Source organism: Motacilla alba, chromosome 19 (assembly GCF_015832195.1).
Source record: "Motacilla alba alba isolate MOTALB_02 chromosome 19, Motacilla_alba_V1.0_pri, whole genome shotgun sequence".
Lineage (NCBI taxonomy): Eukaryota > Metazoa > Chordata > Aves > Passeriformes > Motacillidae > Motacilla > Motacilla alba.
Window position 1 is genome coordinate 2848015 of NC_052034.1, and position 24486 is coordinate 2872500.

At 47.2% G+C, this 24486-nt stretch overlaps 2 protein-coding genes and 3 non-coding genes across 7 annotated transcripts in view; 4 read left to right on the forward strand and 1 right to left on the reverse strand.

The window, feature by feature from the left end:
• Positions 1-16417, reverse strand: RAD51C (RAD51 paralog C). Of its 2 annotated transcripts, none has more exons than XM_038158122.1 (9): positions 16167-16417; positions 15200-15458; positions 14776-14942; positions 13673-13806; positions 11148-11279; positions 8958-9024; positions 6288-6348; positions 3772-3832; positions 1-306 (listed from the first exon to the last, which is right to left on the reverse strand). In XM_038158122.1, exons 1-9 carry the CDS (start codon positions 16282-16284, stop codon positions 199-201), a joined length of 1107 nt encoding a protein of 368 aa, XP_038014050.1. In that variant the 5' UTR covers positions 16285-16417; the 3' UTR covers positions 1-198. The 2 variants fall into 2 exon arrangements, with proteins under 2 accessions (XP_038014050.1, XP_038014051.1); XM_038158123.1 differs by lacking the exons at positions 15200-15458; positions 16167-16417 and adding exons at positions 12026-12062; positions 12875-12969 and having other exon boundaries at positions 14776-15136.
• A 154-nt stretch (positions 16418-16571) lies between these two features.
• Positions 16572-24486, forward strand: part of TEX14 (testis expressed 14, intercellular bridge forming factor) — a 39865-nt gene continuing 31950 nt past the window's right edge. Inside the window, exons 1-3 of one of the 2 annotated variants that reach the window (XM_038158121.1) lie at positions 16572-16592; positions 16924-17077; positions 23514-23628. In XM_038158121.1, coding sequence (XP_038014049.1) covers positions 16942-17077; positions 23514-23628 — 251 coding nt within the window. In that variant the 5' untranslated portion in view covers positions 16572-16592; positions 16924-16941. Of the gene's footprint in view, positions 17078-23513; positions 23629-24486 lie in introns of both variants that reach the window. The other variant, XM_038158120.1, reaches the window with a different exon arrangement.
• Positions 17842-18055, forward strand: LOC119710012. The gene has a single exon (XR_005259471.1). It is a non-coding gene; the product is annotated as a small nucleolar RNA U3 (small nucleolar RNA).
• Positions 19409-19622, forward strand: LOC119710021. Its single transcript, XR_005259480.1, has one exon. It is a non-coding gene; the product is annotated as a small nucleolar RNA U3 (small nucleolar RNA).
• On the forward strand, positions 21285-21498 carry LOC119710022. The gene has a single exon (XR_005259481.1). It is a non-coding gene; the product is annotated as a small nucleolar RNA U3 (small nucleolar RNA).

The window sequence follows — 24486 nt, forward strand, 5'->3', positions numbered from 1 at the left end:
TTATAGAAAACATAGATTTTTATTATAAAAGTACAATTATGCCGTACACAAAGGAATTTTGTGCCACAGAAATTTGCATGTTTCAGTCTTAATATTAAAATAAAGTCCTGAGCAGGAAGTGAAGTGGAGAGTCTCTCAGGCTGCACGTTCACCCTGCACTGCTCCCCTGCAGGTTTTTAACCCGACCCCACTTTGGGATCACTGCTGCTTCTCCTCCTCTGTCCGTGGCCGCTTCCGAGGGTTCAGCTCTGTCCCTTCTGTGCTGGCAGTGACAGCTGGAGGCTGCACGTCTCGGAAGCCATGGGACTGGAAGATGAAAGGAAAATCATGTGCTAAGGCTTGTAAGGGTAGAAAGCATGAGTAACCAGTTCCCAGAAGATCAGAATGAAGGATCATGCTGCCATTTATTCGGGATGAGCAGCCACAGGATGTTTATAGGCCAGGTTAAGCTCAGCACTGCAAACTTTACAACACATGTGCCAACTCATGTCTGCTCATTTTGGTTTTTAAAGATATTTTATTTTCACCAACCAGGCTATCACTTTGATTTTACTGTTTATCACCCCTATGGCTATGAAAACCTGCTTCTCTGTAAATTAACTTATGTTGCCTATTTAAATAAATCAAAAGACAAATCCATCAGCTCCCACAGAAGCAAGGAGATGACTGGATTAATTGCCTCAGTCATTTTCAGAAACAAAACTGTGAATTTCTACAACCTGGGATATTTTTGTTCCATGTACCTACTTAATGAACTGAAAACATCAATGAGACGTTGTAAGAGAACAGCAGAGCTGAATCTGTCTCTAGACTGCAAAGACTGTTCCAGCATAGTAATTTATGGGACACAATGGGAGGAAAACCTTTGACTGCCAAAAACTAAATGTAGAAGCGAAAACTACATGCTGCTACTCAGGAGAGTGCTTGAAGTGATCTATCTGGCCCAGCAGCACTTGTATTTTCTGTTACTGGAGCTCACGATTTAATTTTTAACCATTTCAAAATATGAAAGATCTCAAAGTCAGTTAGCTAAACATGCCATGCATGCGGATGGAGATGATATGTTGTGTGAAGCCTGCAACTCTCTGAATTCCCATCTCCAGACAAATGCTGTGCAGAGAGCACTGCTGACAGCTCAGTGAAACTCTCCGTGCGGACTTAGGGAGCAAAAGGCATTAATCAGAACACCAAATTGCTCTGCTGATCCAAAATGCTCAGGCAGAGACAATGTGGGGACGAGAGCATTTCAGCAACGCTGACATTTTGGGTTGGTGCAGTGTGAGGAGAGCAGGCAGAATTACCATCAGAGGTGACTCCTCCCAAATGCCAGGGTGTCCCACACCAAGACCAATCCCAAACCCCAGTAAAATGCCTTGTTTAAGTCTCCCATCCCTGTATTTCTATTTCTGAATGCCTCACCTCACCCAACCCGGGCTTTTTAAAGGAACAAACAGCAAGAGCTGCTGCAAGGGCAGGATCTGTGCAACCCCTCTGCTATTTATAAGCAACTCAAGTGTTATTCTAAAGAGCATAATGGGGAATCTTCACGTTTAATGTTTCACTACATCTAATCTCTGCCATTTCCCTGAGGCACAAAGGTGGATCTGTAGCCAAGTATCCACTTAATCCAGAATGCTGACTCCCAGTGAAAGCATTCCAAGGGTTAGAAGGGCCAGAACATAAAGCAGGCTGCCCAGGATGGATGTTTTGCACTTGGCTACAGGCAGGCACCTTGAAAATAGAATAATTTTGTGTGTATTTGTGAGGTTTGGTAGCGGCTTTCAGATGGTGAGGATGTTGCTGCTGGAACCAAGGACAAAGCTCAGTCTTTCATTTTGAATTGTTCCTTAATGTCCTCTGGATTGACACCCTCTGCAGCAAGACTGGCAAGGGTAGATGTGTTTATCACCTGAGCACTGCTCCCATTGCTGGCCTGGCAGACCCTCCACAGCTCAGGGAAACACAATTCCTACCTGGAGTTTAGATCCTGGGTCTCTGTCTTTCACTAGGAAATAATCAGGTCACATTCCTGGGAAATTCAGGTGAATCAGCCCAGCTACTTACTCCCTTGTGCATAAATCAATTTCCATTTCTATACTCTGCATTTAAGAATGAATCCTTATCAGCCTGTGGAAGAAAGGATTTCATGGGAGAGGAGTTCCACAGCCCCCTCAGAGTGGTGACTGACTCCAGTGTGCTGGAAAGGACAGGATAAAAAAAGCCCAGAGCTCACTCATGAATTTACACATTTCATCAGCTCATGGGTACTGAGCAGCCACTTTGCCAATGGTACCAATGCACCTCATCTGCACAATTCTAAGGAATTATTATTATTTTTAATATTTTTTTTGTTTGCTGGTCATACACAAATCTGGCTTGGAAACACTGGATATGTATTGACATCTTTCAGTTTAACTATGGAATGAGAAATGATAACAGCAGGCTGGTATCAGACCTGGATTTCATGAAAGAAATGGAGATAATACAATTTTTTTACTAAAAGAAATCATCTGCTGAAGCAATTCATCAGGATTAAGGGAAAAAACACAAGGATAATCTTAAATTTTTACTAATCTTTGGTTAGGATCCACTCTCAACTCTATTTCAAGACAGTGTGCATTCACACAGAAGAAAGCATAGCTGTTTTATGGTGCTTATAAAAATGAAAGAAAAAGGCAATTAAACTGTCTGAGATAAAATCCATCTGTCTGTCAGCTGGAGAAAAAAGGACTCACATCACATGATCCAAACAACCATGGGATGTAGTGCCACTTCCCCTTCCAGTCTTTGTAAAAGTATATATTCGCAGTATTTCTTCTGCCCTGGTGAATACAGTCAGGAGTGGAGGGGGGAAAACCCTGATTTCTGTTTGAAAGTTTGAGGATCTCATCTGATGGCAGCATTAAAATCTGCAGAAAGTGCTATGGCAACGTGTTTCCATGAGGACACGTAGCAAATAGTTATGGAATTGTACCTATGGATGTGACATTTGAGGAGGAAAAGATTTGAGTGGTGCTGTCTTTTTAAACCTAAATACAGCTTAGACAGCATCTCTTCTCATTAATATGTATTAAGCACTCCCCAAAAGGAAATAATCACAGGATTTAACCAGGGATGAGTAAGGACTCCAGCCATGAGCTGGAAGCTCCTTCTATGATAGGGACAGAAGAGAAAAATCTGTGTAAATTGGCTGGGTGTAGGGTAAACACAGCGTGGGTTACACCACACTGAAAGCAGAGATGGGGAAATTCCTGTGGAACAAAGCACTGGAGAGGCCTCTGGAACACTGGGTTTAATTCTGGTCATCCTCATCCTCAAAAGATGAACTCAGCTGGAACAGATGCAAAAAGCCACCTGAGAAACCACACCCTACCTGACCAGGGAGACAATGGTTCAGGTGTCCCAAAATGCAGCTCAGATTGTTCTTGGCTACTGCACTTAGGGCAAAAGTGAACTTCAGGGGCAGACAAAATAAGCAGCACCAGCAGCGGAACAGATGGGGACAGGCTGCCTGAAAGTTTGATCTGGAAATCAGAAGTATTTGAGTAGACAAAATGCTGGGTCACTTTTCTAAAGAGAGAAAGAGCAAATTACCCCAAAGTCTGGAGCTCTCCCAGTATAACTTACACTATCCCAGGAAAACCTTCCCTTCAGAAGGCAGCTGAAAAGCAACACTGAGAAAGCAAAGCCCACTGTGAGATTTGTGTGAAATTCCTTTCCAGCTGACGGGGTGCTCCCAGCTGGGCACGTCCATCCCCACAGGACACTCACTGTGATCTGATAGGCTACAGTGGACTCCTTCTGGCTTGGTGACTTGTACAACGTGGCCAACCTGGTGAAACAAATGCCGGGTAATTATGATTAATTAATACGGTAATGAAAATTCCAAATAGCCCAGTGACCAGACCCAAGTTTTCCCACAGTACCAGTGGAATTCTTAGGGATGTATTTTCATATAGGTCACTGAAACTGTGGATTCCCATCCTTACATGACCTGTCAGCTCAAACACAATCTAGACCTACTAAAAAGAGTGAATGATTAATTAGCCTTGTTTCATCACAGTATTTGATGACATTTTTGGAACAATATTCATCATGAATTAATTCCAAATGTCACTTTCTTAAAATGCAAACAAAAAAGGTTTTGAGCGCACCTCTTCCCTCCTCCATTAATCACTTGTTCTTTGACCTCTTAAGGATGTGAGAGACCTTCAAGAATTCCAGTTCTTCTAGGGAGGCTTTTTCCAGAGATTTCCCAAGCCTGTCAATATAACCCAGAGGCTGGAGATGTTCTATTTCTAAGCTTGCCCTTGCCACTGACACACAGCACAACCTTGAGAAAATAGTTTCCCTTTTATTTCTCCTCTGACACTTCCCTGATTTGCTGCATTTAGACTCCAAGCAATACACCTTGATTTGTGTTCTCCAGTAAATGCTTGCATAACATAGAGAGAAAATTGCACAGCAGCTCAAAAGGAAAGGGGCTTTCAACCCCTGTCAGGGCTGCACCATGCCCACCTCCCCAAAACTCACACTTACATAAGCCAATCTAGAAAGCGTTCTGCTCTCTGTAGCAGGACACCCTGCCAAAAATCCTGTTAATTATTTTCGGGGGGTTTTTTCCTCCCTGAGGTGCCATTCTATTAGAGAGCACGTAATTACAGCCTGAGGAACGCTGCCACTTCCCAGCTACACAGGGAATTCCTCAGAACACTCAAATGCTGGCTTATACTTGACAAAATTGCCCAAATCTGGAGCTGCAGAAGCCAGGCTTTCACAAGAGCTCAGCTGGAGCCTCTGACTCAACAGGATCCTTCCTCCCAGCAAAGAGAACTCTCAGAATTAAGCTCTGACATTTTCAAGAGTAGAGAGAAAGGAGGAGACAGGTATCAGAGTTGGCCAAAGCACATTTAAAAATATTTTTAAAAAGGCAATGGATCCTTAAATGATCTTTGTGCCTCAATAACCTGATATAAATCCAACAAAATCACAACGGATCATCAGCTGTAGGCAGCCTGTGCAAAAGTAAGACAGCATTGAGCTATTTCTGCTTTTACAGCTGTATCCAGAATTGCTGTTTCTGCAGGCCCCACTCCATGTTAGCTGCAGATTTACATCAGTAAATAAGCCAGGTTTGTCTCTCCTTGGCTTGTTTTCTGGAACTTCTATCTGCAGCCTTCCTAGCTCTGTTGCAGAAGAAAAAAAAAGTTCTTTTCACAGATAAAATTAACTTTTGTTCACTCTGTAATCATTATGTTGATGCAACTTGTCCTAAAAAGACTGTTAACTAATCAGTGATGTTAATTTAATTCTAAATTAAACAGCCTGCTGTAATCATCCTGCATTGCCTTCAAACTTAGAATTTAAAAACAAAACTCCCCAAGAAAGTGTCACTGCATTTTTCTTTCAAATTCAACAAGCAAAACACTGCAAAACAACATTCTAGCACCATTTTTGCTCACTGTTTGCACAAGATTAGGGAATTGCAGCACAGCTCCTTAATCTCAAGCTGCTGCACGGTGATATTACAGGACAAATTTAACTGACCAGGAAAGAGAAATGACCTTGCAATGTAAAGAGGGGAAAAAAAAAACCCCAGGAAACAGAGGAGGTCTCATTGCAACAAGCAGAATTTCACACTGTTTTTAGAAGGTTCAACCCCTGAAGCTCAGGGTCAGCAGCCTGTCCTGAGGGTCACAGGCTGGGTGGCTTTAAAGCCTTCTTTGGCATCTCTGCCTTTGGACGGGCTGGGGATGAAAACATTGAAGCAAAAACAATTCTTCTCAAAGAAGTTATAGTGGCTACAACCAACCATGGAGGAGTGGGAGGTTCTTTATAAGGAGACTGTTGAAATTGCACCTCTTCAGAGTGGGGCACAAAAATCACCTTGTAAGCCAGCAGCTCAATACTTGCACCGAGTCTATGGCAAAAATTCACATTAAAATGAGAAGAGTTTTATTAACAAAAAAAACCCCCAACTCTATCTTGTAAAATGCAGATAGTAAAAGAAAGCCTTGTGTCTGAACAACTGCCGTGAGGATGTCACACTTTTATAAACCATGGCATCTTATCAGGAAGAACCCACCACGGTGGGGAGGAGGAGCCTGACAGTTCAGCCTCACTCTCCCAGCCTGAAGGAGAAAATTCCTGAGCCTCAGGAGCCTGGGATGTGGCAGAGCAAGGCCAGGAGCCAAATTCAAACCCCTGCTTGGCCCCCATGGCCAATTTGAAAGATTCTCCAGGGCCATACTTGTATTTATATGGATTTTTCTCACGTTTTCCCTCACCTCTGAGTGTTGTCCCAGTGGAAGATTAAACGGACGGTGGCAGCGTGTCCCCAGCTTTCTCCTGAGGAACACAAAATGACAGATCATTATCTCTTACAGCACCATCAACAAGCTGAAATGAAATTAATCTTCAAAAACCTCCCATGATTAAAACAAAATCTGCCTTTCTTGCAGTCATGCATCACATCTTTTTCCTACTTGCAAGGAACTTCACAACAAATAGACCTAAAAAAGGAATAACCTCTGTAGTCTGTTTTACAGAAACCTTGATGCAATACTTCCATGTTTGTAGAAAAATTTCATGGATGCATAATAAAGAACAGGTACTAGACGAGTCTTGAAAACAGAGGCAGCTGGAAGAAGAGATTTGTCTAATTACTACTGAAGAAGTCTGGTGAGGAGGTCTAAATCCTGCTTCAGAACTGTGATTTTCTGTCTCTCAGGCATAATTACGAGCAAACATCAGTCCCTTTGGGATGCCAGCTTTGGGAGAAAGTCAACCATGATTAAAGCATGAAGGGCCCCTGAAGCAGTCTTCTGCTTCTGACAGCAAAATGCAAAGTAACCAAAAGCAAGGAGCAGGGAAAGAGAGAAGGAAGTTTGGATTTGTATCCTGCTCCAGGGGCTCAGTCCCAATGTTTCGGCTCACACCTGACCACAGGTCAATGCACAGACATCTTTATTGGGTGCTTTTCCCTCTGTTTATCCCTGTCAGCACTCCAGAGATGGATTGCACTTTAAAGCAGTCAAGTCTCCCCTGTCCACCTGCTCTTTGCTGTCCACCCCTCCCTGGTCCCCCCACATCCCCAGCCCCTCGTGCCCCCCGTGCTCTGGTATTTATTAGAGCACAGAGAAGGAAAAAAAAAATGATCCCACTGTAATGAAGACCTAGACCCTTTAGGCATCTTGCCAGACCTTGCTCCACTACATCTGAGTTGAGATTAAAGATTTTGGCTCTCAGAGATGGCTCTGGGGCAGAGATCAAAACACATTTTACAATGGCTACAAATTCCACACCAGCACATTTCCAACTGCACTGAATATGAGTGAAAAATGCCACTGTAAAATGAGATATTTCTGTGTTGAACTGCCTGTAGATTAATATTTGACCTCCTTTCTAAATATATTTAGTAGAAATGTCTAGGAACACCCAGCTTAGCTTTCACTAGTGGGAAGAAAGCTGTCCCCTCCATAAAGCTCCTGACTTAATACCTTGCAGCATCTGTGCTTTTTCTTTTTCTTTTTTTCTCATAATTAAGATCTTCCCTTCTGCTCAGGAGCTGAATAAGAGTTTAGAGATTAATGCTTTCATGAAAAAGCTGTTTCTCAGGCTTACCAATCAATGGGAGGAAAAACCCAATTCAGTGATTTTACCTGGGGGTTTGACCCCTCCCTCAACAGCTCCTCTGGCTACACCAAACCAGGGAGGATAGGGAGGCTCTTTAGCCTTTATGATGAGACTTTTGAAACACCATCTCTTCGGAGCAGGGCATCAAAACCACTTGGTTAAATCTTTTCCCAACTGGTACCAAGCTGCATTTTTGGAAGAGCTCACGCTGCTCAGTTTAACAATACTGTGGTCACACACGCTGGGGAGAGTCACAGTCAGCTCCACAGGAGGTCATGTCAAATTAATTGTTTGTGAAAGAAAATATGCACGAGGCAAGGCAGGATATCTGGGAATTATAAACTCCCCTGAATGTCTTCACATTCTTTACTGTCCCCATGACTCAATAAACACAACAGCTCCCAAACAATGCTGGCCAGTGAAAAAAGACAGACTCTATTAGCTTTAATTGAGTTTGTAGCCAGAAAGGCTGCCAAAAATAATCCATCAGAGAGCAAGAGGCAAAACTGACAAAAAGGGTCAGATCCTGGGAGCTGGGTCTGCCTGCACAGCTCCAAATTCCACGTTCTTCACATTCCTGCAGGAGATGGGCTGTGTTTGTTCATTTTACCCTCTATCTCTGCCAAATGGTTTGGTGCCTGTACAGACTCTGGCAACATCTTTGCCTTTGTACTGTCCCCTTCTCTCTCCTCTCCAGAGCAAGGGAATCATTACTTAGCTGACAGAAAATGAAGAATTTGTGCCCTTTAAGTGAATCATAAAATAATGCAATGCTACAGCCTGAAATGAGATTTAAATGCTGAACCTTTCCTTAATTTGTAGAAATCTCCACTTCAGAACTGTTTTATTTTCCCCTGTGACTGCAGCAGAAAGGAATGGATGAGGTATCTGCTCATTACAGGGCAAAATTGAGCAGCCTGCAAAAAAAATCTTTAACCTGGCTCAGGGCAGGCTGTGCCTGAGGATCCCCCACAGAACCTCCCTCCAGATCATAACTGCAGAGAATTCCAGTGATACAGCAAATATGAAATGCCTTTGCAGATAATTAATGGGACATGTTCAAGGGTAATGGGAAAATAAACAATTTAAACTGTTTGGGAGAGGCAGCGAATGGCTCTCAGGGAATTTAGGAAATTGCAGCTCAGTTTGGGGTATGCAACCATTAAGCTGGGTTCTTTTTTGAGTGATTTAACCTTCTCCTCACCACATCCCTGCCAGAGGTTTACAGCTCCCAGGTACATTTTTGGATGATTTCTCTTTGTACATAAAGGCAAAGGAAAGGAACTCATGTATCAATTTTCAACCCAAAGCTCAACACTTACCTAAAGCAGGTACCAGTGTGGACTGGCTTTGTCCAATCCTTGTTGTCATTTGGTTTGTCAGAACTACCTGAAAGAGGAAACAGGAGCAAAAAAAAATTATGAAAATCTCCTGGAAATCAGCTTACTGGTGGGAGGGATGAGAGGGAATTTTCAAAAAAGCTTTTACTGATGAAGCAGTTACTCAGGCAAAACTCTTGGCAACTGTGATGAGGAGAAACTGTAAGGGTGCCTCATCTTCTCAAAACAAATTAAGAGTACCCTGCAAAATGTATTTTTGGTCTGAATGGGAGATTTCCTTCATTCAAGACTTTAAAGAAATCTCAATTTCTCCCTCCCCAAGGGAGACAAACTCCACACAACTTATTTATCCCACAGCACTTGTCCTAAATGTTGTTTGGATCTATGTTTAGCTGCAGTGACTTGCACTGGCCCTCCACGAGGAGCCAGCTCTCAGTCCCTGGGGTAAAGGAACTTGGTGGTGCTGCTCCCAGAGTGCATTAGCCTGGTGATTAACTGGATTCCTGTGCCTTGTAGTCTAAAAATGCACAAGTGGGTACAACACAAAGCAGAATGGAAGTGAACAGACAGAGCGGGGGAGTGTTTTCACAGCCCCAGTCACTTGTGGGAGGCTCACAGACAGTCTAGGTTAGATCCCTGGCAGAAGTGGGGGTGGGTGAGACAGAAAAGAGCCAGGAATATTAATGATAAAGTTCATTAAAAATGAAAAATTGTACCTATCTAAGACCCCAGAGAGTTCCATTGTTTGACATGCTCAGAGGATTCTTGCTGGAGTAGCTCAGAAAAGTGTGTGAGAGCAGAGTTCCACTGAGCACAGCCTGAAACATTCACACAGCTGAGAGGCCAGCGCAGATATTGCACATTTTAGAGAAGTAACTCATCACAAGTGCATGGTAACAGCCCCAAATAGCCTCCTCATCTCCCTGCTGGAGAAGGGCTGGGCATCCTGACTCCGAGTCCGGCTTTGGGATCTGACTTCCTACCATATTAGAGCATCCAGAGCTGCCCGACAAGCAATCCCTGGCACGCAGGCTGGATTTAGCCTGCTCACAGCTCGTGGAACTAACTCAGACTGCTAACAGGAGGGCCAACCCAAGCAAAACCATCCCTGAAGCTCTGACCCCCTTAGCAAGAGTTTATTTAACAACTTTGTACTAAAGTGCTGCCTGGTTCAGAAGAAATGATTTCTATATTTTATCCCTGACCAAAGAAAAACATTGTCCAATGTCAGCAGCTGCTGATCAAGGTCACCAGGTGCCAAGCTGCGGGGGAAAGCACTCAGGAAACCTGAGGCTGTGCAGACCTTGGAACATCATCTCCCCGGTGCCCAGAGCAGCAGGAAGGAGCTCCACAGCTCATGTCAGGACACTTTGGGAATGCTGGGCTCTCCCCTTCCCACAGCTCCCAGAGGAAGCACAAGAGGAGTTTTATTTTTAGCAGCTCAGAACAAAAGCCAACTGCGCCAGAGAGTTGTGGGTGACAAGGTCACGAGTCACCTGGACACTGTTGGAGACACAAGCACCATTTTGAGGGCTGGGGAAGCTCCAATTCCTGAACAATGCTTCTCTGAGCTGTCAGAGACTTCCAAAACAACTTCTGGAACAGCTGCAGCTTCCCAGTGCCATCTGCTGGCTGCGGGCCTGCTGCCTCCAGCCCGTCAGTGACGTTAAACAATGCCCAGGAAGGAGGCTCTGGGTTTCCATGGATGCCAGGAGAGAAGGCCAATCCAGCAGATAAAAGTGGTTTTCCTCCCTAGGAATGCTAATGTTTATTTTTCAACAGAGAGTGGAAAGTTGTGTTGGAGCTGCTGAATGCTCCCAGGTATTTTTGTAGGTAAAGCCACCAGAGGAGCATTCCTTGTGCAACCAAATCACTGGGGATGATGGCCAACAGCATTACAAATTACATGCTACCACTTAACTAAGACCCACAGGAGGATATTGATGCAAATTTCCTTATTTTGGCAAGTCTAGGAATTTCCCACCTTTGAGGTGTTTTGCCTTTGTGATCCCTCTACATTCACCAACTAAGCTAGCAGGAACACAGAGGGTACTGCAGAGGGTATTACTGCAGTTTTATTTTGCTACTCAGAGACAACAGCAAATCACATTTCCTTAATTCTTTGTAAAGAAAAGTGTCATCTTTTGGGCTGGAAGGCTGCCCTGCACTCACAGCTGCTCTGTGCTCGTTGGCTGTGATGATGAGCTGCTGGGCCAGCCCGTTGAGCAGCCTCGTGCGCAGGGACAGGTCCTCAAAGTCGTGGCGGAAGGGAAAGGCAATTCCATCAATCACCACCAGCCGGACCTAAAGGCAGGAGAAGAGATCAAAAACTGCCATCACCATCCTATAAAAAATGACAACAAGCAGCAAGAGCTGTTTTTGAGTGCACTGGAATGTTTTGTTTCATCCTTAGGTGAACACGACTGGCAAAGCTGGACTTAAAGCCTTGCAGAGGAGAAGCTGGAGAAAATAAGCATTAAACAGCGGAACTGTACTTCAGTCAGCTCTCCACAAACAGCAATTAATTCACCTTCTCCCTCAAAAATTAAATCCAAATCAGAATTCAGGCTCTCTGGAGCCACTGCTGAGAAAACTCAGCTGTTATCAGAGATCTGTCGTGGAAACACACAGTTTAACAGATGCCTAAAGATATTCCAGGCACACTGCACTGGAGCTGAGGATCTATCTTGCCTCAAGATGTTTGCTTTACTGAATTATTTCTTTTGTAGGAATCATTAGCTGAAGTCAGAGCACGCTGCAGCTGCTGGCTCATCACCCTCAAGACACTGTATAAACATTAGTCTGGGATTCTGATTTATTCTAACTTCATTTGTTGTGGCTGTTTTGATGACCCAACTATGAAATACAGGAGGGAGATGGATGGTCTAACAGTGCCTGCATATTCAGATGTCACTCAAATCCTTGGTGTCTTCAAGTTACTGCATTACTGCAGAAGATAACAAAGTGGAAATAACACAAAAATCCTGATTTTCTGCATTACTGATTTAACTCATTACTGGGAAGCCTCTTTATGGCTGGAACATACAAACCTGCACACAGACATCACTGTGAAATGGTCCTGGGCCTCTAACTAGAAAAAAAAAAAACCCACTTAATTTGCAAAAGAAGATTAAATAGTTGGGATTAAAATAAGACATTAATCATATTCTCATTTTCCCTCCTTCCTACAAATTATTTTCCACGAGTCTGTACATTTTCCTCATGTATCATTTCTAAAAGAACAATGAGTTTAACAGCACAAACATGACTCATGCTAGACAGGGATGTATACACGGTTATATAACTTAGCTATCACAAATATGTCCAGGTAGGATGCAATTTAGTTAAATTTCTCCCAGAGAGCACACAGGAAAACTTAAAAGTATTTAAAGTGTAAAGAGAGCTTGGTAACACCTGCCTTGTCCATGCCAGCTTGGCTCTAGCAGACCTTAAAGAATTAGACTGTTAGAAAAAATTCTTGTGGTAAAAAACCTTTCTCATATTATTATCAAGATCTCAAACTAATTAATATTTCCAAATGGAACATTTTGGACCTCTAACTCTACATCTTTCTTAACTCTAAACCTCGACAACTTTTTCTCTCTTCTAAAAACCCAAAAGTCTGGAGGCTTCCTGTGGTCCCAGGCTGGGCTCCAGAGGGATCAGACTCATTTTAATGAGAGCTGGACTGCAGCGAGCAATCTGTCAAGTCACTTCTAGCCCGTCCAAGGAACCAGCAGAAGGTCTAGTGGTTCTCCTGCAACCTTCAGCACTTCAGGCTGCAGGCCAAGCCCAGCTAATCAGCACAGATGGTTCCAGGGAGCTGCAGCCCAGTGGAACTGTGCTAATGAAGCCGTGTACTTTCCACAAGAGCAAACACAACAGGGCACTGTTAGTACCTGGCAGGGAAAGGGAAATACCAGACTACACCGAGCACGAGTGAGGCTCCCATCTGTGTTTTCCAGAACACCACAGCTCCCATCAACGAAAAATTCTGGAATATATGCAAAAGACATTGAAATCCAACACGGATTTGTGCTCTGGTAGAACACGGCACGGTCATATTTCTCAGATCCTGACAGGGAGTGATCTGCAGTGCAGAACCCAGAAGTCTGGAGGGGAGGTGGTGAAAATCTGCCTTACAATAGCATTTCTCTAAGACATTAGGTACTAAGAAACTTTCTGGCTGCAGTCCACCCAAGAGTCAAGCTGCAGGCTCTGGTTGCTTGGAGCAACAGAAGATGCACTGAAAAGGAGAAGAGTCACTTGGATGGCGCAGGATATTTCTGGTCCTCAGTGCTCTTTTAGGGCAAAAAAGGTGGCACCGAGGCTTTCTGATGCCACCCTGACGGTCAGCACACACCCCCGGGCTGTGAGGCTCTTGTGCAGAGCAGTTCTGTGCTGATTCACAGCTCAGTGCTCACAGGAATGGAACATGTGGCAGCACAGACCCAGCGTCCTCAACTCAGAGTGGAAATTCAGGAGGACGGCAAAAGCAAATCACTCTTGAGAGTAATTGGGATGGGAACGAAAAGGCAAACGAGCAGAAGGCTTTACGTTTGTACTCTGCTATCAGCCAATACTGCAGTGCCAAGCTGACGAGGTACCAAGGTGTTTACTCCTGTTACTACAGCAGACAAAAAGCCTTCAGCGTGAAGATGAGTGACACCTCCTGACAAGCCTGCAGCAAGCCTTACCTTGGAATGCTCTGCCAGGAATTCTGGCAGGAGGTAGACCTGGGCCAGCAGCTCTGTGTAGTCACGACAACGGAAGTAATAGATGTGAGAGAGGATATTTTCCAGAGAGAAAGTCTCCAGAGCTTTCCCATGATCTGAGAACAAAACAAACAGACGAGTAAATGAGTCAGAAGTCTGTACGAGCATATTGTTACTTTCATCATCCCACCAAAGCCTGCCCTCCACACATAGCAACAGCAAAGCCCCCAGAAACAGAACAGGCAAGGTAAGGAGTGTGGAGACATATTTTCCATCTGGCTTGAAAGTCAGGAAGGTGGTGAGCAGATGCTAGCCCAGCATTTGCACACAGACACACTGGAGCCTCCAAGGGAGGCCTCCAACAATGAAAAATTTATTTCTGAAGCAAGAACTTCTCCAGTAAATCATTTTCAAGCCAGAACGCCACCAGAGGACATCAGGGACTATTAATCATCCCTTGTTTAATATACAGGCAGTAACTCATTTAATGCAGTGTCTTTTTAGCTCAGTTCAAACAGAAGTTTGGTACATAAATCCTCCATGAGTAACACAAAAGTTGTGTCCTTATTCCCAGGAGACTGATGACTTAAAGAATAAAACTTATCAAAAGCAGCCTGGCTATACTGACTTTATGGAGGAGCTGAATTCCAGCTATGGTTTTACTCTAAGGGCCTTCAGCAGCAACATTGCCTCATAAAATTCTGCTGTTCCTCTTTTCTTTCCCTACCTATGCCTGCGTTTTGAAACAAAACACTCAGTTTTGCTCAACAGGTGCAAATATGACCAACAAGGTGCTGCAAATGTGATCATTAAGGTGCAAAAAAATTGGAAGGAAAAGAAGAAAGGAGGAAGACCAAATGCCACCCAAATCCCCCAAGATCAAAACGTTCACAAAATCACCCTGTAGAAAAATAATGATTTTTGAAGCAGCCCAGCTCAGCCTGCTCCAGACGCAGATGCAGTTCAGGGTTTGATCCACAGAGGTGGAAATAAAAAAAGCTGTCAGCAAACACTCCAAAAGTAACACTGCAGCCTACGAGCCACTTGTTTCACTCCATCCTTGAAGAAATGACTTGGCAACGTACCCTCTTCTGGCTGAGCCTCAGCAATAAGGTGGCAGTGCTGCACACAGGCAGCTGCAATGTCCACCACTCTGTCCACCATGAAACTGCCCTCAGTGTCAATGAACACAGCTTCTCCAGCAACGCCCCCGAAGCACTCTGGGATCTGGACATCCACTGCCAGCTGCATGCTGCCAGGGGAAACAGAAACAGAAATCAATATCTGCATGCCAGAGATCAATATCTGCATCCCTGCTCGCTGCTGGAGTGATATTCCTGCTGAGGAACACACGGGACAGGGGGCAGTTCAGCCATTATTGTATTTATAATGCTGGAGAAGAACCAGAGATCGCAGAGAGGCAGACAACAAGAAAAATGGACTCATTTCATAGCTGAGTTAACAAAAAGTGACTCCTGGCTGCACACAAACCACGGGACAATGAGATACCACAGCTGTGTTTTGCCAACTCCGGGCGCCCCGCAGATCTCGGTGATTTTTGTCAGCTGCACTCCCCCTCCCAGGATGTTGTCCAGTGCTGAGCAGAAGGTGATGATGAAGCCCTGGCTTTGCTCTTCTTCCAGAAGCTCCAGGGCTGTGCACTTCCTGGTGGCACCTGATCCCCCAGCTGTCCTTGCTGTGTGCCCGTGACATTCCTGCCTCACCACCTGCAGCGCTTCCAGCGCCTCTTCCCTGGAGATTCCAATTTCTGGAGAGGCCAAAAGCACAAAACACCACCTTTATTTTATAAGCACCGACTGACTCCACAGCATGACACAAAACCATCCACGCTCACCCTCTCGGGACAGCATGCACACAGCCCTGGCACTAGTGATGTGATTCTCAAACTGTTATTGTCGTAGATAATAAAACTATAGATAATCAAAATCCCAGACTGGTTTGGGTTGGAAGGGGCTGTAAAGACAACCCAGTTCCACCCCTGCCATGGACAGGGACACATTCTACTGTCCCAGGTTGTCCAAGCCCCATCCAGCCTGGCCTTGGACACTTCCAGGGATCCAGAGGCAACCACAGCTGCTCTGGGCACCCTGTGCCAGGGCCTGCCCACCCTCACAGGGAGGAATCACTGCACATTCCTTGAAAAAGGCAATTTTCTAACTTCAAATTGGCTCATTTTGTTTAAATCACCTAGTAAGAAGAATAGGGAAGCTGGGGAAAGAGAAGGGATGAGCCTAACAGAATCCCTTCGTTTCCCTGCATCCCATTTACATCCATCCGTGCCAGCTGATCTTTTACCAGAACCATCTATTTTATTTTATTTTTTTATTATTCACTGAGCCCATTTCCCGGAGGCCTCACCGGAGCGTCCCAGGGGCCGGAACGGAGCAGGGGGAAGGGCCCGGAAGATGCCGGGGAGGCCCCGGGGGGGGATGGGGGGGCCGAAAGCCGCCGGTACCTTTGCTCAGGCCGCAGGGCCCGGTGTCCAGCAGCTCCTGCGCCGTCTGGAAGCCGGCGGCGGCGAGGCGGGCGCGCAGGGCGGGGGCCAGCGGCAGCGTGCCCACCTCCCGCTGCATGGGGGCACCGCCACCGGGCACGGCCCGGATCGCTCCGGACACGTCCCAAACACGGCTCGGACACGCTCCGGACACGGCTCGGACACGGTTCGGACACGCTCCGGACACGGTCCGGACACGGTCCGGACACGCTCCGGACGCGCTCCGGACGCGTCCCGGGAGCGGCGATCGCTGCCGGCCCCGCCCACCGGCCCCGCCCCTCACGCTCTGACCCCGCCCCCTGCCACCGCCCTGGCGCGAAGCGGGCGAGCGGCGGCGCTGCGCATGCGCGCTGGCGTTCCCGCGTGTCGGGGCCGTTCGGGCGGCGGGTGAGCGGATCCGCGCGGGCCGCGAGGGGCCGGGAACGGGCTGCGTGTGTCCCGGGAATGCCGTGCGTGTGTCCCGCCTCTGTGCTCCCGGAGACACCCCTGCTCCTGGAAGGTTCTGTGAGGTTGTCGCCTCTCCTGTCCCCGCGGTGCTGCCGCACCGGCCGGTCCGGGAGGGCAGTGTTAGGGAGGGCAGGAGGCTGATTTCCCATTCCATCTCTGGATATTTCTGCAGGAAGCAGACGTAACTTTAAGCTATTGCAGGTTCTGAAGTCACAAATAAGTTCTTTACGTAGAGGTGCCTTGCAGCTTGATGTTTCCTCCCTTTTCCCAGTTGCGTTCAGGAAAGAAGATGGCTCATCCCATCCCTCTCCCATTTCCATGCCCAGTCAAGCTTGGAAGTATAAAAGGAGACTCCCTGGAAGCTGACCTGCATGAGTATGTCAGGGAAGGGAACTATGTGAAAGTGAAGAAGCTTCTGAAAAAAGGTAAAAGCTAAGTTTAGACAAGTACTGGCAGAAAAGATTTACTTTTTCCTCTATTCTTTTATTTCTGGTAAAAAATAGTCGGCATACTGCTTGTAGAATCCAGTTCTGCGTGACAGATATTAACAAAATGATTTATAGCTGCCCTTTTCCATTAAGTGGGAATAGTTCTCTTATCAGAAAATGTATTAAAATAAGTTAGTTGAAAAGAAAACTAATCTTTTATAAGTAAAGGGCTCATAAGGACATGACCGAGGCATTGTAAAACTAAAATTCTGAAGGACAGCTGTAGGACTATACTCTTTAAATGAGGTTTAGTTCGGATTGCCAGATGCTCAGGGTACGGTTTAGACCTTAAGCATTTTGACAACCAGATTTGTAGCCACACAGGAACAGGGACTTTTGTACACGGAACCAAATACTCGGTGCCATTTCGTGTCGGGTTCAGGATCGCGGATCTCTGCGTTGCGCTGCTGCGAACTGCGCCTTCCCGGGGCGGGGCTGGGCGGGGCCGGCGCTGCGCGGCGGACGCGCCTCTGATTGGCCAGCGGGGGCAGAACATGCAGATCAGGGGGGCGCGTCCCGAGCGCCGCCACGCGCGGCCGTTCCGCGGGCCGCGGGCGCTGCCGCGGGGCTCGGGCGCGCTCCCGCGGGCGCAGGCGCTCGGCGGGGCCGCGCCGGCTCGTCCCGGGCGCGCGGCGCGGGCTGGCGGTGCGCTGAGCGCGGGTGGCGTTGGCAGGGGTGCGCGCGGGTGGCGGTGTCGGGTTAAGACTATACTTTCAGGGATCATTTCTGTAGTTGGTCACTAGAGGAGAGTGATCTTCCCTGATCGGCGTCACAAGCCACGAGGAGGAGCGAGGTGTTCTCTCCTGAGCGCGAAGCGGGCGGGCGGCGCTGCGTGGGCAGGGGCCGCTCGCCATTGATGACCGTTCCCGGCCTCCTTGTTGGGGCTCGGGAGGGAGAGAGCACGGGCTGAGTGGTTTGTGGCCCTTTTTTTATGGTGGTTCAAAAAACAGAGCTTACAACCCATGCTTCCGGAGCCCTCACCTCGAGTGCCACAAGCACATGGGGTATAAGTCCCTCTAGGGGAGGCGACTCAGCCTCTACCCTGCCCAGTTGTGCCAGTGCTTGAGAACCCTTCCAGTGAAGAAATTATCCCCGAGGTCAAACCGAAACCTCCCCTGGTGCCACCCGAGGCCGTTTCCTCTCAGCCCGTCACTTGTTCCGTGGAGGAGGGACAGACCCCAGCTGCCTACACCCTGGCAGGGAGGGGGAAAGTCCCCCATGATGCTTCTTTTCTGCAGGCTGAGCCCCCTCGCCGTCCCCTCAGGGCTCGGGAGGGAGAGAGCACGGGCTGAGTGCTTCGTGGCCCTTTTTTATTGTGGTTAAAGAAAGAATTGGAGACGGCAAAGAGGGATAGGCAATCCCTGTCCAGGGATTTCCTTCTCTCGCTCACAACCCCCAGCCAGGCTCTCGCTGCAGCTCTCGCTGCAGTGACCCGCACTGGGCGATCCCCACGGACAGCGCAGCAGCCACAAGAATTCAGGCTTTAGTGAGGGTATTATCGACCCATCTCTTAGTTCAGGGCAAGGGGACTTTCTTATTTAAAAGTGCTGGCTCTGATGAACGGTGACGATCAGACAGTGACACGCGACTGAGGGGAACCTGTTCCGCGTTTGCCTTTCATCACTTGTGGAAGTCCGTGTCGGTCAAGGTTACAAATTCTGACGGGTTTAGGGAGAAACTGCTCCGTATTGTGCTCTTTATACCGTCGGTCCGTTGTGCTCAGGCGGAGCCCAGAGATGTAAAGGCCGGAGTTCATTAACAGCGCCCTGTGGGGTTGTTCATTCTGGTACATGAATGCCAGCCTGACAGCGTCGGGAGAGGCTCGGAGCCAGCGCACCTCCCGGCGGTAAGCGTGCGGCGCTGCTGCTGTTTGTACCGGGGTTCTTCTCCTCTGCTGACCCGGGGCAGCGGCAGCACGGGCGGTGGCGGTCCCTTGTGTCGTGTCGCGACAGCCGCGACAGCCCGCGTTCCGGCGGCGGCCTCACTCCTGGCGCGGGGGGGCGGGGCAGTGGCGCCGCCAGGCTTCGGGACCGCCTCTGATTGGCCGGCGGGGGCAGAACATGCAGATCAGGGGGGCGCGTCCCGAGCGTCGCCACGCGCGGCCGTTCCGCGGGCCGCGGGCGCTGCCGCGGGGCTCGGGGCGCGCTCCCGCGGGCGCGGGCGCTCGGCGGGGCCGCGCCGGCTCGTCCCGGGCGCGCGGCGCGGGCTGGCGGTGCGCTGAGCGCGGGTGGCGTTGGCAGGGGTGCGCGCGGGTGGGGGTGTCGGGTTAAGACTATACTTTCAGGGATCATTTCTGTAGTTGGTCACTAGAGGAGAGTGATCTTCCCTGATCGGCGTCACAAGCCACGAGGAGGAGCGAGGTGTTCTCTCCTGAGCGCGAAGCGGGCGGGCGGCGCTGCGTGGGCAGGGGCCGCTCGCCATTGATGACCGTTCCCGGCCTCCTTGTTGGGGCTCGGGAGGGAGAGAGCACGGGCTGAGTGGTTTGTGGCCCTTTTTTTATGGTGGTTCCAAAAACAGAGCTTACAACCCATGCTTCCGGAGTCCTCACCTCGAGTGCCACAAGCACATGGGGTATGAAGTCCCTCTAGGGGAGGCGACTCAGCCTCTACCCTGCCCAGTTGTGCCAGTGCTTGAGAACCCTTCCAGTGAAGAAATTATCCCCGAGATCAAACCGAAACCTCCCCTGGTGCCACCCGAGGCCGTTTCCTCTCAGCCCATCACTTGTTCCGTGGAGGAGGGACAGACCCCAGCTGCCTACACCCTCCTTGCAGGCAGAGAGTGAAAGTCCCCCCTGAGGTTCCTTTCCTGCAGGCTGAGCCCCCTCCTCGTCCCCTCAGGGCTCGGGAGGGAGAGAACACGGGCTGAGTGGTTCGTGGCCCTTTTTTATTGTGGTTTAAAAACAGAGTTTACAGATAAAGGAGCTCGGGATCGGCTGCCTGTTGCCTCCTGAATCCTGACCCCAAGTGCCACAAACACGTGTGGTCTAAACACTCCGGGATGGTGACTCGGCCATTGCCCTGCCAGTTGTGCCAGTGCTTGAGAACCTTTCAGTGAATTAATTTTCCCCAATATCAAACCAAAACCTCCCCTTGTGCCACCTGAGGCCGTTCCCTCTCCATGGAGCAGAGACAGACCCCAGCTGCCCAGACCACCCTCCTTGCAGGCAGTGGCAGGGAGGGGGAAAGTCCCCCCTGAGGCTCCTTTTCTGCAGGCTGAGCCCCCTCGCCGTCCCCTCAGGGCTCGGGAGGGAGAGAACACGGGCTGACTGGTTTGTGGCCCTTTTTTTTTTATCATGGTCAAAAAACCAGTGTTCACGGGGATAAATGGTCAGCCCTGCGAGCTTGCTATTGGCTGCCTCCTGAATCCTGACCCCAAGTGCCACAAACGACGTTTTATAAATCCTTCCAGTGCACCCTGGAATTTCCCCAGCAGGCTGAACCCCCTCAGCTTCCTCATCCACTCATCAGATCCATGACCCTTCCCGAAATCTGTTCCTTTCTCTGGACACACTCCAGCCCCTCAATGCCCTCCTGTTTATGCTGGGGCCAAAAGTGGACACACAGGTGCGGCCTCTCCAGTGCCGAGTACAGGGGACGGTCACCGCCCTGGTCCTGCTGGTCTCACTGCTGCCGGTACAAGCCACGCTCCACGGGCCTGCTTGGCTCCCTGGCCACACTGCCCGCTGCTGTGCACACTCTGGAGCGGCATCCCCAGCTCCTATTCCTCCATGCTGCCTTCGAGCGACTCTTCCCGAGGCCTGTGGCGTTGCAGGGGGTTTTGGTGACCTAGCGGCCACCATGGAAGGGACGATGGACAGCGCGGTGGCGATTCCGCCTCCCGTGCCGCGTCCGGGGCCCCGCGGCGTCCCCGCTCGGGAAGGCGGGGCGAGGGCGGGGCCACGCAGGCGCGCCTCTGATTGGCCAGCGGGGGCAGAACATGCAGATCAGGGGGGCGCGTCCCGAGCGCCGCCACGCGCGGCCGTTCCGCGGGCCGCGGGCGCTGCCGCGGGGCTCGGGGCGCGCTCCCGCGGGCGCGGGCGCTCGGCGGGGCCGCGCCGGCTCGTCCCGGGCGCGCGGCGCGGGCTGGCGGTGCGCTGAGCGCGGGTGGCGTTGGCAGGGGTGCGCGCGGGTGGCGGTGTTGGGTTAAGACTATACTTTCAGGGATCATTTCTGTAGTTGGTCACTAGAGGAGAGTGATCTTCCCTGATCGGCGTCACAAGCCACGAGGAGGAGCGAGGTGTTCTCTCCTGAGCGCGAAGCGGGCGGGCGGCGCTGCGTGGGCAGGGGCCGCTCGCCATTGATGACCGTTCCCGGCCTCCTTGTTGGGGCTCGGGAGGGAGAGAGCACGGGCTGAGTGGTTTGTGACCCTTTTTTAACGTGGTTCCAAAAACAGAATAAACAATTAAAGGCACCCGAGCTGTAGCCCCGAGTGCCACAAGCACATGGGGTGTAATCTTTCCAGGGATGGCGCCTCAGCCTCTACCCTGCCCAGTTGTGCCAGTGCTTGAGAACCCTTCCAGTGAAGAAATTATCCCCGAGATCAAACCGAAACCTCCCCTGGTGCCACCCGAGGCCGTTTCGTCTCACCCCGTCACTTGTTCCGTGGAGGAGGGACAGACCCCAGCTGCCTGCACCCTCCTTGCAGGCAGACAGTCCCCCCTGAGGCTCCTTTTCTGCAGGCTGAGCCCCCTCGCCGTCCCCTCAGGGCTCGGGAGGGAGAGAGCACGGGCTGAGTGCTTCGTGGCCCTTTTTTATTCTGTTTCCAAAACCAGAGCAGACCCTCCCTAGTCAGCCGAATCACCCCTTGGTTCTGGTGTTAGACCCATCAATAGACCCATCCTTCTCCCATGCTCCCACATCACCTTCCTGCTTGCGAGTGAATTTCACATCGGAGTTTAATTCCAGATCGGAATTAATTAATCGGGATTGATTACCTTGGATAAAATCAACGGGACGAGTGTTGGAAATCGCGTTGGGCTCTGAGTGGAGGAGCGCCACGGGCACGGCAGGGTTCATCGCTGAAGCACCCGGCCCGAGCGGGGATCGAACCCGTGACCTTGGCGCCCTCAGCGCCGTGCTCTGAGCAATCGCTGACCGATAATATAATATAAAAATAATAACAACAACAATAAACCAATGATAAAGTGATTACCAAATAATAATTTCATATTCATTAATACAATAATAAAGTAATAATAACAATAATAATATTATTTATCAATAAGTAATTGCTAAAGAATAATTTAATTATTTATTGATACAGTAATAACAATAGTAACAAAAACATAATAATAAACTTTTTATTAATAAGTAATTACTAAATAAAAATTTAATTATTTATTGGTACTGTAATAACAATAATAATATAATAAACTTTTTTATTAATAAGTAATTACTAAAGAATAATTGACGTGTTTATTAATACGATAATAATAATAACAGTAATAATAAACGTATTTATAATAGGTATTACTAAAGAATAATTTGCTTCTTTAATAATACTCTAATAACACAAATAACAACAGTAATTAAACCAATAATAATAAACTTATTTCTTAATAAGCAATTACTGAAGACTAATTTACTTATTAATACGATAGTAACAATAATAACAACATGAATAACAACAATAATAAATTTATTTCTTAATAATTACTAAAGAATAATTTAATTATTTATTGATATGATAACAATAACAACAATAAACTTCCTTATTTATAAGTAATTACTAAAGAATAATTGACTTTTTTATTAATACTATAATAACAATAATAATGATGATTTTAAAAAATTAAAGAACTACTTGCTAAAGAATAATTTACTGATTTATTACTATGATAATAATAACAATAATAATAACAATAGTAAAAATAGTCATAATAATAACATGCAGTTCTTTCCTTATAGAAAATCACAAAAAATATGATTTCCTAATTTCTTCTTTTTTTCCCCCCTCAATTTCTGCTGCTGGATTTTCCTGCCTGCAGCAGCTCCGAGCAGCGACAACGAACCACTGGCTTTTATTCCAACAAACCATTTTTAAATTCAAAGAAACAATTTTTAAAAAATCAAACAACCAATTTTCTAAATTCAAACAACCAATTCTTAAAATTCAAACAAACAAATTTTTTAATTCAAACAAACAATTTTTTAAATTTCAAACAATCAATTTTTAAATTCAAAGAAACAATTTTTAAAAAATCAAATAACCAGTTTTTAAATTCAAACAACCATTTTTTTAAAATTCAAACAACCAATTTTTAAAATTCAAACAACCAATTTTTTTAAATTCAAACAACCAATTTTTTAAATTCAAAGGAACAATTTTTTAAATCCAAACAAACTGCCGCGTGGAATTTTGGGTTTCCTTGCAGGACTCTCTGTCGATGCTGTGAATTCCCTGGGCCAGACCTGTCTGTTCACGGCGGCCCTGCTGGGGCTGGGCAGGATCGTGGATGTGCTGCTGGAGCACGGCTCGGATGCCAATCAGTTAAGTATCAAACATTCATTTTTTAAAATCAAAATGAATCTCCGGGTTGGTTTCAGCGTTCACCATGAATGAAGGAGTGCTTGGGATGCTTGAAGTGCTTAAAGCTCCTCAGAGGTAAATACGGAAATATTTTTTCTTTTTTTTTATGGTTTATTCTGTCATTTGGGACCTGAAAATTTGCTTTTTTTCCGGGTTTATTCTGTTATTTGGGACAGGAAAATTTCCTGGTTTATTCTGTTATTTGGGACATGAAAATTCTCCTTTTTTTCATGCTTTATTCTGTAATTTGGGACATGAAATTTGAATGTTTTATTCTGTTACTTGGGGCATGAAATTTTCTCTTTCTTTCATGGTTTATTCTGTAATTTGAGACATGAAAATTCTCATTTTTTCATGCTTTATTCTGTAATTTGGGGCATGAAAATTTCATGCTTTATTCTGTTACTTGGGACATGAAAATTTTCTTTTTTCCATGGTTTATTCTGTTATTTGGGGCACACAAACACTCCAGGAATGCTGTTTTTTAATCAAAGCTCCTCAGTGGTAAATATAGAAATAATTTTCTTTTTTTTTTCATGGTTTATTCTGTAATTTGGGACATGAAAATGTTCTCTTTTTTTCAGAGTTTATTCTGTAATTTGGGACATGAAAATTTCATGCTTTATTCTGTTACTTGGGACATGAAACTTTTCTTTTTTTCATGGTTTATTCTGTAATTTGAGACATGAAAATTCTCCCTTTTTCATGGTTTATTCTGCAATTTGGGACATGAAAATTCTCATTTTTTCATGCTTTATTCTGTTATTTGGGACATGAAAATTTAATGTTTTATTATGTTACTTGGGGCATGAAAATTT

Bases quoted from the DNA above. Each gene is read 5' to 3' on its own strand.
- RAD51C (XM_038158122.1), bottom strand. From the start codon at position 16,284: ATGCAGCGGGAGGTGGGCACGCTGCCGCTGGCCCCCGCCCTGCGCGCC. The intron at 11,280-13,672 runs GTAAGGCTTGCT...TCCTGCCTTTAG, and splicing joins TCCTGGCAGAGCATTCCAAG to GTCCGGCTGGTGGTGATTGA. The intron at 307-3,771 runs GTGAGTGTCCTG...TTCATCTTCCAG, and splicing joins CTGTAGCCTATCAGATCACA to TCCCATGGCTTCCGAGACGT.